Source organism: Sycon ciliatum, chromosome 13 (assembly GCF_964019385.1).
Source record: "Sycon ciliatum chromosome 13, ocSycCili1.1, whole genome shotgun sequence".
NCBI classification, from domain to species: Eukaryota; Metazoa; Porifera; class Calcarea; order Leucosolenida; family Sycettidae; genus Sycon; species Sycon ciliatum.
The window spans coordinates 15,028,579-15,044,039 of NC_088655.1; the positions used below are offsets into that span (position 1 = coordinate 15,028,579).

The following is a 15,461-nucleotide window of genomic DNA, read 5'->3' on the forward strand; positions in this document are numbered from 1 at the left end:
GGATGTTGTATCAAAGGTACGACCTCGTAGCACGTGCCAAACCTAAAAAAATTCAAAAATTGCCTTGGGTCTGTGGGAGTCCGTGAAAGAACGCCCACTCGTTCCGTTGTGACAGATTCCAGGGCCACGTTGAGGGGCCCTACCCCACCACCCATGGCTGCTTCTGGACTTGTTTTAGGTTTGGGTCCCGCGCACGGACAGAATGGGCACGAAAATGTGAAAAAAATGTAAATGCATTTGTTTGGCTCCTGGGTGGCTCGCACACCGTAGCACTATGCCGGAAATTTGAGTTTTTCCGGCCTGGAAAGCCTGTCAGTGAGACGCAAGAACTTGTAAATCATGTCCTGAGGGCCAGCATAGTGGCAGGAGTGTGTGGTCAAAATTTCACTCAAATCCACTGAGAAACACCAAAGTTACGGTCAATTGAATGCCATATGAAATTTTTGGGTGATGTGCCCCCTTAAGGCGTCACCGAAAATCCTCACACTACACTGTCTTGGTACGAGCTCCTGATCCCCTATTTCGAGAAACTAGACGAGAAGTCACAAGTAGTTAGTTATGAAAACGTGCGCTTACACAAGTCAACATGCACACCGCATTTCGAAGCATACGGAAAATTAGCCTTCTCTCAGGCTACGGTGAATCAGCTCAGTGAGTGGGTGAAATATTGAAACTTTGAAAGTTAATCATTGATGCAGTTCATTGGCATGCAAGCATGCAGTCAATACTACATGAACAATGATGTATATCATTGTTGCCTGATGATTGCCGCGCCATGAAACATTGAGTCACAGTCAGAGCTAGAGCAGAGCTACATGTAGAGGGAGGCTAAAAATCTCTTCTTTTTGTCATTACGCCATTAAATCACTGAGGAAAAAGTGGAAATACTGTCACTAAAATGTGATGATTTAAAAACATGCTCAATAAAAATAATGATAACATGCAGCAAATGAAGGTGTGCTCAAATATTCAAGGCACATGATAATCATCCGGCTCGGAGTACCGCAGAAAGGTACACAGGGGAGATAAGATCGAATGTGGGCTCGCAAACGGAACAAAGTTCGCAGCTAACGCCGAGACCTCTGGCCTGTCGAGTTTCTCCCTGTACATCGGTACGTCGTCCCTGCATCCCCTGTGTCTTGTTTCGTGTTGGTCTCCAATTTTCTTTCAGTAGGGTTGTGTTCTTAGTCAAAAGAAAAAGAAAAGAAGTGTCCATGAGAGTAGACTCTGTTCAGAAGTGCGTACAATAAAATGACATTGGAAATTCCACGTGTGTGGTCCTGCAAATGAAGTAATATCAACAACGGTGGGATCGTGAGACGTGCAGTCAGCGTGGGTTAAACACACGGATACACAGGAAGAATATCAGTAAGAGTGGAGAGGTGGCAAACAGCATCACGGCTGCAACAGCACCGGCCAAAATGTGAATAGTACGGTAGAAGACACCCTGGTCCATGGGGAACGTGGTACCCAGTTCGGCGTCGTAACGAAAGCAGCCGTAGCAGCACGCGTCCCAGCAGCTGTACCGATCCACCTGTATACAGCAGCAGTCTACCGCGTCCTGCACGTTGTTGCTATGCCAACAGCGGGCGCAGGCGCTCGACGACTCGCAGCAGCACACGTGCGCGTACGTGCAGTCCAGGCACTCGGCACAACATGCACCGCAGGCAGAGGCACAGCGCTTGCTGCCACTCCGCTGCTGGTGTGTCAACGGTGAGTGGGATGCTGCGGAGGCGGCCGTCAGCCGACTATCCCCGTGTTGAAGCGGAGGCGGTGGTGCCACACCCCCTAGCCCGGGAGCGTGCCGATTATCTGATGGATTGTACGCCGCTGGAAGATGTCGTCCGGTTGCTGCTGTTGGTGCTGTTGTTACAGGCGGTGGCGGCATTGATGGCCGACAGTCCGGCATCTCCATGGACAATGCCTCGTTGTAGCTCGGTGGTGGCTCTTCGCTTACTGTTCACAACAAAGAGATGGTAAATGGTGCATGCGTGCATGGACAGGCATTTGAACAGACAAGTGCACGCACACACAAATGTACAACCGCACACACGAGCACGCACGCACACACACAAACAAATTAACTTCAACACATAGCTTCAAGTTGTTGGGATCCGGAGAGTCAGGGCCAGGGGAGTGATAGGCTAAAGAAAGGGATGGGTTAGTGGTCACTGCAAAAACTAGAGTCACCAGGAAGCGTAGGTGAGTGTTCATGTCCAAGGGAACTCAGCGGCACCGGATACACTACGGTCACAGGGAATTTTCTAGAACCGCCCAACCGGTTTTCACCCGTTTGCAATTGTTGGCGACTGGTTGAAAAGTTACAAATCAGTTCCAACCGCCCGTACTTTTCTGTGGGTGAATGGAGCTGCTTATATCTTTGCTACACTCCAGCACCAAGAAATCTGTTAAATTGCTGTCGAGTGCCATATTTGGGTTGTATTTTGAAAAAAATGTCCAGGGGGGACCCCCCAACTCTTCATTGGACCGTAACCGGTTGGAAATTCGTCCTAGAATATACCCTGGGTCACTACGGCATTGACCGTACCACAGGCACTCTTTGTCCCAGGTACACCGTAAAACAAAAAAATGCACCGATTTGAGCTCCAGATTTCGGAAAAAAATTCAGCGGAGCCACCCGCACGCAACAAGTAAATTGTGCCTTCGATGGCGGACCGTGCCACTCCAAATTACCTTCCGACGCCCCTGCCTGGAACTGATAACCTGGAACTGATAACCTGGAACTGATAACCTGGAACTGATAACCTGCAACTGATAACCTGCAACTGATAACCTGCAACTGATAACCTGCAACTGATAACCTGCAACTGATAACCTGCAACTGATAACCTGCAACTGATAACCTGCAACTGATAACCTGCAACTGATAACCTGCAACTGATAACCTGGAACTGATAACGACAGTCCTGAGTTGCTGGAAACAGAAGTAACCAGCGCTATTATTTACCAATATTGCGTACAAGTACTGAAATTTCACAAATTTGCGGTGTACTTTTATTTCCGGCACTTTCGGTGCGTCTGTTTCATACCTACAATTTCAATACACCGAACAAACACTAACACACATAATCCAATAGGGAATTGCTACTCTGTACCTAAATTTTCTGTTCCCCTACTAATCTGGCCTTTTGCCCTAATACCGAAAATATCGAGCACCTAAAATTTCTGAGTTCTTGAGTGGTTTGAGATGGGGAGATGGGATGGATTACAAACTGAAAACTGATAAACAGTCGGTGTGATCAAACAATGAACTACCCGAAACCAGAAAGAAGAACAGTTTGCCACCACCGTGCACGGAGACAGCTGATTTGAACAACTACTGTTCCATGCGACCATGGACTTGCTATGCAGTGTCGTTATTCAGATGCAGTATCGGGCCATATATGAACTAGGAGTACAGGATCTGTAAGCTAGGAGTACAAATCTGTAAGCTAGGAGTACAAATCTGTAAGCCAGGAGTACAACAGCAGACGGCTCCGATTTTGAAAGATCTTCAATAATTATAGGGACTGACTGTGCACGTAGCTCCATGAGCTTTACACCGCTGGGATAGAGGGGCACATACACCGCTCTATCAACCTCACGGGCATCGGACACGGTACGGTCACTACGGTATTGACCGTACCACATTTGGTCCCCAGGCACCCCATAAATCAGTCCAAAGCACTGATTTGGAATCTAAATTTCGAACATTTTCAGCGGAGCCATCCCTGCCAATAAGTAAACTGTGTATCAGATGGCTGACAGCGCACCGCCTTTTAAGATGAAAAGTTACCTTACCACGCTCCAGAACCTGGTAAAGCCATGGATAACAATCACCCCCAAAGGTGTACGTACTTCGAAGTACTCCACAGAATTCCAAACCCCTACTAAGGTTAACAGGACTCACTTCCGGTGCTTTGCAGACACTTTGAATTGAGTGCTGCAAGTAAAGAAATCATGTTTACTTCATCTGATCTGTGCATGTTACGGGCCCTTCGGTCTACCGGGCACCCTTTGAGCAAATTTCAGTGGAAATATTACTACTTCTGTCACTTGGATGCAGTGAATGGGATTTTCGGTCTTTGACCACTTTGCTGGTGGGCTGATCTACTCCCCCCCCCCCCCCACCGTTTTAGGAGCTGCATATGCACCTTAGATCTTTGCAGGATGGTGCCGCTGCTATGGATGCTGAAAACTCAGTCTAACCGAGTTTCACGCAACCGTGAATCTTTTTTTTGTTGTTTTTTTGTCACTTTTGTGGAAATAGTGACGCCACATGCCATATCTATGGCTTTTTCCCCATCAAAATGTGTTTGATTCGGAGTTACGGACATTTCAAATTTACAGGCAGTGCCAGGTCCCGGACCGCCCTGGATAAACGAGGTATGAGTGTATCTGTGTTGATTGCATGTCCTGCGAGATTGAGACGAACAAACAAAAATAAATAAACAAACCATCTGATCATCAGACCACTACAGTACTGTCGGTCGCCGAAAAACTGGCGGGTCAGCCTCCTAGCCTAGACCGTTGTTATTTTCACGTACTAGTCCATGGGCAGTTGAGTCACTGAGTATACATTGGTATGTTGTGCTTGGTGAAATCCCAGCCGGGTCGTTCTTTACCGCCCAACACTACTGTCACATTGCACATTTTCTCTAATCTTTTGTTTTCGTGGAGCGCTTGGGTTGCAATGAAGCCGAGACCCCATGGCCGGTCAAGCTGCCCCTGCCTCTCCCCCACTGCTGCCATTCCATATGTCTCATCGCTGCCTTGCTGCTTTGTGTCGTCAAATGTGTGTGTGTGTTTTTTTTGTAAAAATACACCAGTGGGATTGTGACTGAACAACTCACTGATATCGTTCACGACCGTTGTTGGCGGCCGTGCCTGAGCCGGAGATGCCTGTACACCGGGCAACGGGGTTGTCATTGGCGACGCTGGCAGGGAAATGGCCGCCACCGTCGAGCGATGCACAACGCGTCTCGGGATGCCCGGTGACGGAGTATGAACGATGAAGTTTGGCGGCGACTGTGAGTTGCCAAGCCGCTGCTCATTGTACCTAATCAGTTCGGCCAGTGAGAGGAAGTCCACGCCCTGCAGTGCGGTACGGTACAGCATAAAGTGACAAACATCTTACTGTAAGACCAGTAATGTTAACGGACATTATTTAATTTTAACGATTTAACGAATTTAAACAGTTCGTTAACATTTGAAGTCGTTATGTGCAAAACTATATGTATATGTACAGTCATTTGCCGGTTTTGAGACAGAATTCGTTAGCATTTCACCTCGCTAACCCACAAAAATCCGGAGATTGTTAACTTTAACTGACGTTAGAATATCTGGTCTCACAGTAGTACTATGGACCCAAGGAGCGTGCTCCAGGAGATACCAAGAGTACCTGCTGTTTTGAGTATAAGCTGCACTGGGGTGTAAGCCGAACATAGATTTACTGTCACGAAATACAGACATCTACGCTGTACGTCACGGTTCATTTGACAATCGTTGTATAAACCTAACCAGCCTTTTGTGGGTGAACGTACGAGTGTTACAAGTGCAGCTTATAATAATTATTATACTCTGGAGAATACGGCAAATCCAAACAGTGAGGATCTCTACTGGAACGTGATAATATTGAGTTCGCCATTGGCAAAACCCCACAGCATGTAGTGCAGTGTTTATGATGTGCAAGCCTGGCATTGCCTCAGCAAGCAACTGAGTAGTGAAGATAGCACTCCCTGACAGGAAGCCCCACAGCTCATGCGAGTCAAGGCAGATCATTGGAGGATGTGGCAGCTTGGGACCTGCGTGCGACTGGCATCTCGGAGGCGCACTTTGCTCAAGACAGGAGGAACTAATGTGAGTTTAGCTGTCGGAAGCCACAAAGCCAGTCCCAACCAAGAGTGTTCATCTGTGTCTGCGTCCGTGACTCCCATCGTCAGACGACTTATCTCAACATAAAAATCATTATCTCGCCAAACAGCTATCATTGCCTTTAGCGATGGGCTCTCCAACGGTCCAAAGGTGTGTGTGTGTGTATGTGTGTGTGTGTGTGTGTGTGTGTATGTGTGTGTGTGTGTATGTGTGTGTGTGTGTGTCCACCCAGAGTTTGAGGATTTCAGAGGGTGTGGGCAGCGGTTCAATAGACAATTGTGTCATCTTTCCAAGATGCCCTTTGAATCTCTCTCCCCTCTCCCAGGGAGGCTCTGTGACCAATCATGGCAGTGAGCAAGTACAAGTACAAGTGTGTGTGTGTGTGTATGTGTGTGTGTGTGTGCGTGTGTGTATGTGTGTTTGTGCATGCGTGTGCAGACATTCGTTTGCCGAGTAACTATACATACCGGTATCCTCACCTGTCCCTGTAAAAAGAAATTCCCGTTCCGCTCAACAATGAGACTGTGTAGAAGATCATTTTGCAGCGTACTGCAGGACAGAGAAGGACACACAAAGTGATACATGCCCCATAAAGTGCCGTAAGAGCGCCCCACCAGCTTTTCAACAAACACCTGCTATCTGTGCACCTCAGGATAGTAGGTAAATACTAGACCGCAGTGACTGTAACCCACGGGTACGGTTTGAAAGGGTCCCATACCGTAAAGTCGCGGATAAAAGCCGGGTCTGCGTACAAGCACATCGCGGATAGAAGCCTGAAAATCAAACGGGTCAAATGCATATAAGCCTGTCGCGCGTAGAAGCCTGGCTTCTATGCAAGCGCGGATCGGGTAGGTCAAGAGTGCATGTGCTATGTACAGTGCATAGTTAAACTGCCACCATACCGGTAGTCAGTGGTAGATCTACGCGTGTCGCGCGTAGAAGCCTGGCTTCTATGCAAGTGTGGTGCATATAAGCATGGTTTGCATTAAAGCCTGATGCAGAAAGCGGCTTATGTGCTCGTAAGCCCGGCTTTTATCCGCGACTTTACAGTATATGGAAGGTTTCCGAAATCATGCTATACCGTGACGACCATAGTACTGGACACCAAAACCTGCGAGCAATACGTCTCCAAATCTGTCGTCTGCTGAAAAATTAGGTCTCTATGGCATTGACATCAGTGTTTCTTAGCGCTCTGCTGCTGCCAGGAAACCAGAAAGCTAGTTTGTCTTAGCACCCGCGATATACTATGGGGGGGGGGGATAGCCTGAAAGCCACACGGAGGGAGTACGCGCTTCGTAAGGCATAAGCCTAAACAATTAACCATTAGTTCTCTCACCGTATAGATATGACATAGGATCCGTCCTGTGTGCTGCGCTTCCTGACCAGAAATGTGCCGTTAAATCGCAGCCGCTGCTCGGCTAGATCACGACTAATGTTACCATGGTACCATCTGAGAAAGGGAAAATAGGAAAATTTTATTTGACAATATGAGAGAGAGAGAGAGAGAGAGAGAGAGAGAGAGAGAGAGAGAGAGAGAGAGAGAGAGAGAGACACACACACACACACACACACACACACAGACAAAGAGAGAGACAAAGAGAGAGACAAAGAGAGAGAGACAAAGAGAGAGAGAAAGAGAGAGAGAGGAAGAGAGAAAGAAAGAGAGAGAGAGAGCATGTGGAGTTAAACCAAGGGTACATAACCCCCAAGAGTGTGCAACTGCCTGCACAACCTCTATACAGTGCTGCGACGGCAGAACTTCACATCACGTGACATGGTTCAAAAGGTTACGCTGGCAAACAGTGCAAAGTGACCACAAGGAGAGTTGAACCCAAAGCAGGGTTGCGTACAACCCTGTATCTATCATGCACAGGGCGCAAATAATGCGTACAGGTTTGTCACGTGATGTGAAGTTCTGCCGTCGCAGACCCCATAGCTGGCGTGGCACCCTCTGGGGGGGGGGGGGGGGGGGGTAATGTACTCTTGGTTATACCGAATTCAATGGTAAATAGGCCGAAAGGTGCCGCTTCTCCTCCTATACTATCAAGTATGTTGCACCATTCAAGCAGCAGCCGAGGGAGTTAGAGGAAGAGGGTAGAGAGTGGTAGAGCAACGGCGATGACTCTCAACGGCAAGAACACTACCAGGCGGACATCCAACCACAACGCGGCAACCGGAGTCAATGCCCAACGAGCCTCGAAAATGTCGGCAAGCATGCCTACGGTAATGTGTGTTCAAAACTGTAAATACCATGGAGATGCCTAACAGCCGCAGTGTAACACCCGGCTATGTGACGAACACAAAAGGGAAGCATGTACGAGCGCATATGGAAGCAGGAGCTCTAGGCGCGTGCATACGGGGTGCAGGAGTTGCACCATATACGGAAGTATGCCATATACATCAATAACACCACGGTGCGGTGACAAGTGAGTGTAAGGTGTGAATGCCCCGGGATCCCGGGAGTCTATCATATTACTTGTCTCACTGCTACCATCATCCAGTATTCTTACATGATCCACACAGCCGTATATTATGAGGAAAACGTATTCCCGTAGCTATGCAGAAGATCAGAGATCTTACTCATAGAAGCGCCTGGCGCTAGCCAGGGTCCACAGCGCTTTATTTTGTATGTTTGTGTGTGTAAACGTGTGGTCCGTCATCGCGTGACCCCATGAGCGAGTTCAGCAAACAGATCACGATGATGAACAAGCACAGCGAAGGGTCCTGAACTAGCTCTCTTGTTTGCCTATACACTCATATCTCTCTTACCCGGATCTCCAAGACTTAGTTACGGGCACCTCAGTCTACGGGACACCCTGGGGGTGAGTCTTAATGGAAATATTACTACTCGTTTGCCAATTTCGTGCACATAGAGACGTCACGATCTCTGGCCCTTCCCTATCAGAATGTATGAGATTCGGAGTTACGGACATTTCAAAGTTACTGGCAGTGCCCGGTCCCGGGTCGCCCGGATAAGCGACGGTATGAGTATATCTACAACAACTGTAACTTGGAGGTCGTGTTGCTGGTATCAGTGACGTTTGGCCTGAGAGCGCATGTAATGTAGAGTAAGACCTGTATCTAAAGACCACCGTGACTAGCGACCAGCCTGGTACTACAGTAAAACCTGTAACTAAAGACCACCGTGACTAGCGACCAGCCTGGTACTACAGTAAAACCTGTAACTAAAGACCACCGTGACTAGCGACCGGCCTGGTACTACAGTAAAACCTGTAACTAAAGACCACCGTGACTAGCGACCAGCCTGGTACTACAGTAAAACCTGTAACTAAAGACCACCGTGACTAGCGACCGGCCTGGTACTACAGTAAAACCTGTAACTAAAGACCACCGTGACTAGCGACCGGCCTGGTACTACAGTAAAACCTGTAACTAAAGACCACCGTGACTAGCAACCAGCCTGGTACTACAGTAAAACCTGTAACTAAAGACCACCGTGACTAGCGACCGGCCTGGTACTACAGTAAAACCTGTAACTAAAGACCACCGTGACTAGCGACCAGCCTGGTACTACAGTAAAACCTGTAACTAAAGACCACCGTGACTAGCGACCGGCCTGGTACTACAGTAAAACCTGTAACTAAAGACCACCGTGACTAGCGACCAGCCTGGTACTACAGTAAAACCTGTAACTAAAGACCACCGTGACTAGCGACCGGCCTGGTACTACAGACCACTTCACCAGGCACGGACGGTCTCACGTTCATAAATTAATAATATAATGGTTGAGTGGTGCAAACCTCTAACTAAGGACCACCTGCCACTAAAGACCGCATTCTCTGGCCCCAAGGGGTGGTCGTTAGTTACAGGTTTTACTGTAGCTGGCACTGAACGTAATTCAAATTTTTAAATTTTGGCCAGTCCATAATAATTATTATGTGTGACGACAATTACAATGCATGCCATGATGATCCATTTGAAAATGCACAGCATGCCTAGATAATATCACTGGCTTTGTACTCACTCGTAACGAGAAAGTGGATCGGTTGTCGTGCCATTTGCCATGTCTGAATACCGTGCAGTGCGACAGCTAGCAATCCAGGTACGGCGGATTTACGTGCTGCGCGTTCCCTTGCCAGGCAGTCAGCCAACAAGTGCACGTCCTCGCAACTCAAGTACCTGCACTGTGCCACTCCGAATCGCCACGCGCACTTCACCGCCTCACGGTCGGTCGGCTCCTGGGCATGTCTGTGCGCGCCTGATTACTGATCGCCTGGGGCTCTGCAAGACTAGCTCGTCGCCGCGCTGAGCGCGATAGCACCTCAGACAAGAACAAACATTGATCTCAACTCAAATAATAATTATCCAGTGTATGTTTCCGAACCACTTTGAGCTCTTTGATACTTCGGACAAGCTCACTGGTTGCTACTCCAGAGAGATAGAGCAGAGGATTTTGGCTGGGGAAAGAAACCACCGCTCGGTCTTCCACCGTTTGCATCAGTGGCCAGTTGGGACCTACCGCAGCAACCGGATCATTTTCAGCTTCAGGATTTCTTGAACACGAAGCATCACATCAATTAATTCAATAACATGTACAGGTTCCTGCACGAGTATGAGGGCAGTACCGCGGAATCCTGCCCGCGCCGCGATAGCGGCAAGGGCTGGATGAGCAGCGGTGCTGACCGAGTATGAGTGACTGGAACGTGTTTCCCGTATGCACCCAAGCCAAGGAGATCACTCACAATCTTTGACGTTTGAGTTTACATGAACCATTCTGTGACTTGACTCGAGTCCTGTATGGCTGTATGAGGCTGTGTCAGTGTGAGCTGAGTGAGAGTGACTTCGACAACCGGACACGGACTACAGACTCAGTACACGACTTTTGCATGTACTTTCAGACCACAGAAGCTTGTCATTGAAATGGTAGACTCACGAGTGGATTCTGTCCACTGCCCGTCGTCAAGTGACGACGGGCAGTGGATTCTGTCCACTGCCCGTCGTCAAGTGACGACGGGCAGTGGATTCCGTCCACTGCCCGTCGTCACTTGACGACGGGCAGTGGAACTAGTTCCATCACCATTCATCAGGCAGGATCGCGCTTTCCAGCCCGCGTAATTTGATCTGTCATTGGTCGACTCCAAGGCGACAGTCATGTGACATACGGGAATATTGGATTACTGCAACGCTGCCCGGCCCTATCAATCATAATCCTAGGCCATGCGCTGATGCAGGCATTGGGCTACTCGTAGAAGTACAGATATAATCATGTATTGTTGACGGAGTGACATCCGCACGGCCGGGCCGACAGGAGGAGTGCCTGGCCGGGTGAGACTGACTCAGAGACAGTGAGAGTGGCGAGTGAACGCCGACTTTTGTAGTGACACTGACAGTTGGGCATGCACCATAATATTATCCGTGGATCCACGTACAAGTAAAATGTCTGGGATCCTCTGCGATCCGCGGGCCAAACCAAGCTGGTCAGGTACCTGGGTACAGCGGCTGCATGCATATGCAGCCCAGACCAAGGCAACGGCCAGGCTCAAACTACTGCATGATTGAAACGTGCAAAACCGCACGAAAAACTACAGTCAACTTCGCCAATAACGACATTCGGCGGGGCAACAGAAAAGTGTCCTTATTCACGAAGTGTCCTTATAACCGAAGTCCCATTTGAATGTATGTGAACCCATATTTTGTATAGTATGACATGCATATCAAAATCAAGCTCTTTTCTTGCTCTATGTCAATGTGTACTTTATTTTCATATTGCAGTTGAAAGGAACTAAAAATTCAATATGCAAGGGAAATCAATTGAAAAATATGCCTTTTTGAGCCATCTACAGGGCCAGAGACATGTACATGTATGATGATTTCTGTACAATCATGTACAACTACATGTACATTGTATACATATAGGTGTGCTGGTAAATCCAACAATTTTGAAGCCAACATAAAAAAGGAAGAAAAAGCCCCCCTTGGCTGCATTTTCTTGCATGTGTGCCTTTATAATAATAATACCCATCACCATAGGTTCTGGTACTTCTGCATGACAGGTACATGTACTTGACTGACAGGTACTTGAAATAGCTGTCAAAAGCCCAGAAAGTCGTTATTCAAGCAGTGAATATGACCTCGGGGCACTAAAAGCATGTCGCTATACGCGAATTGTCGTTATTCAGATAGTCGTTATATCCGAAGTTAAATGTATACAGTTAGATGGGACTTTGCTCTGGGCATGGAAATTCGGTCGTTATTCGCGAATTGTCGTTATATCCGAAGTCGTTATTAGCGAAGTTGACTGTACTCCATCTATCTCCGCATTTCCGTGCAGAAGCAGCGGGGGTTGTTGACATCTGTCCGGAATCAGCCAAAAATATCCTCAGTCAGCCAGAACTGTTACTTTGGCAGAAGGCCGAAGCATACACGGACACGCGTGATATGCGCAGATCATACCGGCCGGGTCGGTACACATTATTATGTTTACAGTACGAACTGTTAGAGTTACGCCCAGATAAAGGCAACAGATCCACCGTGAGTCATAGGAATATTACAATTTTATAATAGCTATAAAGAGAACAAATTCTGCTGTCATCGCCACACTTTAACAAAGTCATGAAGGTTTACCAAAATCGATTTTCTTGTCACAATCATCAGTGGAAAGCCGTGACTGAAGAATAACCATGCCAAATCAATAATTTATCTACATTCAATAATGTGTTACGAGAACAAAACAAAGTGCTAAAAATAGAATGAGGGAATAGTGCCTCCATTACCCGTATCGAGAGCCGTGGAGATGGATAATGTGCACATTGTCACTAACGTTATAACACAATGCACCATAACAACACAAGAAAGTACACCACAACAACATCCAGCTCAAGACCAAAGTAGACGCTGCGGCGAGGTGATCATGGTGATGCCCCCATCGCCATCGTTGCCGTTGCCTCCCCCAGAACCGCCACCTGCATCTGCCATCGGCAGTGCTGGGGCTGAGTCTGTGGTGTCGCTGGAACGGGCAAATATGGATGAAGTGAGCACTGAACATGAAAAAGAAGAAAGAAGGCTGAGGGAAACGGAATTCAACAGAGAAAACAATACGATCAACATTCAAAGACCTAGACGATCAACGGCTAATTATTCAATGAATTATTACAGTACTGGATGTCGAGCACCGGTGAAGGCACTGGGAACAGAAGATTTAGCAACAACAGGAACAACGGCAATGACAACAACAGCAATGGTAACAGGTTACCGTCAAGATCAAGGGAGGAGTCAACGAACAGAGGTTCAGCAACGTGAAGCGAGCCTGGGACCGATCGGTGGTGATGAGGAGAATGACACGGAGGACGACACTGAGGATAAGTTGGAAGATGAGACGGGGGACGAGGTTGCGGTTGGTGGAGACGAGGAATCGGATGGTGATTGTGATCGTAAGAAGTCTGCCGTTTTTCTTCATCTGTTGTCTCACCCTAAGTGTCTGCAGGTGTATGATGATTTTAGTTTTTCTGTTCTTTGTCGTGCACGGTACGCTAGTCAGTTGAAAGTACTTGAGGCTGTTTGTATTCGTTTGCATAAGCCTGATCTTTGTAAGCAGAAGAAACATGTAGTTGCGTTAAGATTGTTTTCGTAGGTGCACAGCATGATTGCTTGTCTCACTACATAGTTCTAGCGTTGCAATTAGTTCCTCACCCCTGTTGCACTTAGCTCTCACTTTACTTCTATTGTCTCACCTTCCCTCATTCTATTTTTAGCACTTTGTTTTGTTCTCGTAACACATTATTGAATGTAGATAAATTATTGATTTGGCATGGCTATTCTTCAGTCACGGCTTTTGTGACAAGAAAATCGATTTTGGTAAACCTTCATGACTTTTAAAATCTTGTAGGACGCATCACGCAGCTTCATAAGTAAAAAATTTGGTTGTGAGCAACACTGGCTCACACTCAAATAACTGCTTTTCACCAGAAAAATACTATATTTCAACGTTTCGGTCATGAAATAACCATCATCAGGAATGAAGTGGGCACACCGGTTAGGATGGGTTAATATATGAGGAGCGCTGCGAACTGATAACAAATCACACCTGCATGCACTATGACGAGAGAGAGAACAAAAGGACAAAACATCACCAAAAAAAACCAGGTATAGAAATAACGCAATACGCGACAACTCTAAATATGGCACAGGTACAAGCAACAAACAGAATGTACATGTGCACTAGGTGCGTGCAGACATGTAATTGCAGGCGCTAGCAACAACAGTAGTAGTAACAGTGCACTAGTGCAAGGGGTGCAAAAACCACCACTATCCAGGAAGAGCGAGTATCAGGGCCAGAAATATGTACAAGGCGGTACTTCACCAGAGAATTCACAGGAGGTCCCATCCTGCGTTATTGTTTATGCTGGGACTCGTGTCGCGAATTTGTATTGCTTCGCGTATTCTCCTCCTGGCCCGATCCGACTCGGTGGCAAGGACGCGAACCTCTGTGAATGCCGACTCGCCAAGCGGCAGTACCTCGCCGCCATGGTGAAGTCGGTAGTGCTCGCCCAGGGCTTTTCCAGACGTCTTGTTGCGTGAGTTATCATTGTGTTCTTTTGTTCGCGTTGCTACACTACGGCCAGTCTCTCCAACATACTTCTCCGAGCACTTGCAGGTCAGACGATAAACCACGTTGCGTCTTGTGCATTCTACCTCGTTATTTCTATACCTGGTTTTTTTTGGTGATGTTTTGTCCTTTTGTTCTCTCTCTCGTCATAGTGCATGCAGGTGTGATTTGTTATCAGTTCGCAGCGCTCCTCATATATTAACCCATCCTAACCGGTGTGCCCACTTCATTCCTGATGATGGTTATTTCATGACCGAAACGTTGAAATATAGTATTTTTCTGGTGAAAAGCAGTTATTTGAGTGTGAGCCAGTGTTGCTCACAACCAATTTTTTACTTCATGACTTTGTTGTAGTGTGGCGATGACAGCAGAATTTGTTCTCTTTATAGCTATTATAAAATTGTTGTCTCCGCGTCGATTATTTAAATATTACAATTAATCAAATATTTTGTCCACTGATTGAGGATACCAGACTGTACATGCATATCTGCGCACACACTGTTGGAGTGTTGCTCTAACCAAACTAAGGCAGAAGGAAGAAACAGCACTGCTCACTGTTGTCCGGAAAATATCCGGAGTTGGAGCACTGCAATACATGTAAAAGCAGACTACCGTATTATCTCTAATATAAGCACGGTCCTTTATTTTTTCAATGTACCTCCGGCTCCGCCCCGTGCTATTAATGGAGACTGTTCCATTATTATTTCAACCTCATTTCAGAGGCATGTTGCCATGCCAAATTCATGTATGACACGCACATTTCAGGGTTTTTTTCGCCGGTACAGATAATGAATTTACACAGTGTGCTTATAATGGAGACTGAGCACTTTATTTTTTGAATGCAGCCCCAAAGTGTTCTATTATTGGAGACGTGCTATTATTGGAGACTGTGCTTATATTAGAGATAATACGGTAGATGATTGAGAGTTGATCTCGGCCAAACAACTAATACTTCTTATAGGGATTCAGAGAAAAACAGCTGGCACTTCTTAGCCCCTCATCCCACGCACACACACGCACG

General features: G+C 47.1%; 1 protein-coding gene across 1 annotated transcript; it reads right to left on the bottom strand.

The window, feature by feature from the left end:
• Nucleotides 1-633: 633 nt before the first annotated feature.
• Nucleotides 634-10,436, bottom strand: LOC135830106 (SH2 domain-containing protein 3C-like). The gene is made up of 5 exons (XM_065342496.1): nt 9,860-10,436; nt 7,211-7,324; nt 6,354-6,423; nt 4,854-5,094; nt 634-1,956 (listed from the first exon to the last, which is right to left on the bottom strand). The coding sequence occupies exons 1-5, from the start codon at nt 9,898-9,900 to the stop codon at nt 1,328-1,330; spliced, it is 1,095 nt and encodes a 364-aa protein (XP_065198568.1). The 5' UTR covers nt 9,901-10,436; the 3' UTR covers nt 634-1,327.
• Between the last annotated feature and the right edge of the window lie 5,025 nt (nt 10,437-15,461).

Bases quoted from the DNA above. Each gene is read 5' to 3' on its own strand.
- LOC135830106 (XM_065342496.1), bottom strand. From the start codon at position 9,900: ATGGCAAATGGCACGACAACCGATCCACTTTCTCGTTACGA. The intron at 6,424-7,210 runs GTGAGAGAACTA...TCTGTCCTGCAG, and splicing joins TCCTATGTCATATCTATACG to TACGCTGCAAAATGATCTTC. The intron at 1,957-4,853 runs GTGAGTTGTTCA...TGTTGTGAACAG, and splicing joins AACGGTCGTGAACGATATCA to TAAGCGAAGAGCCACCACCG.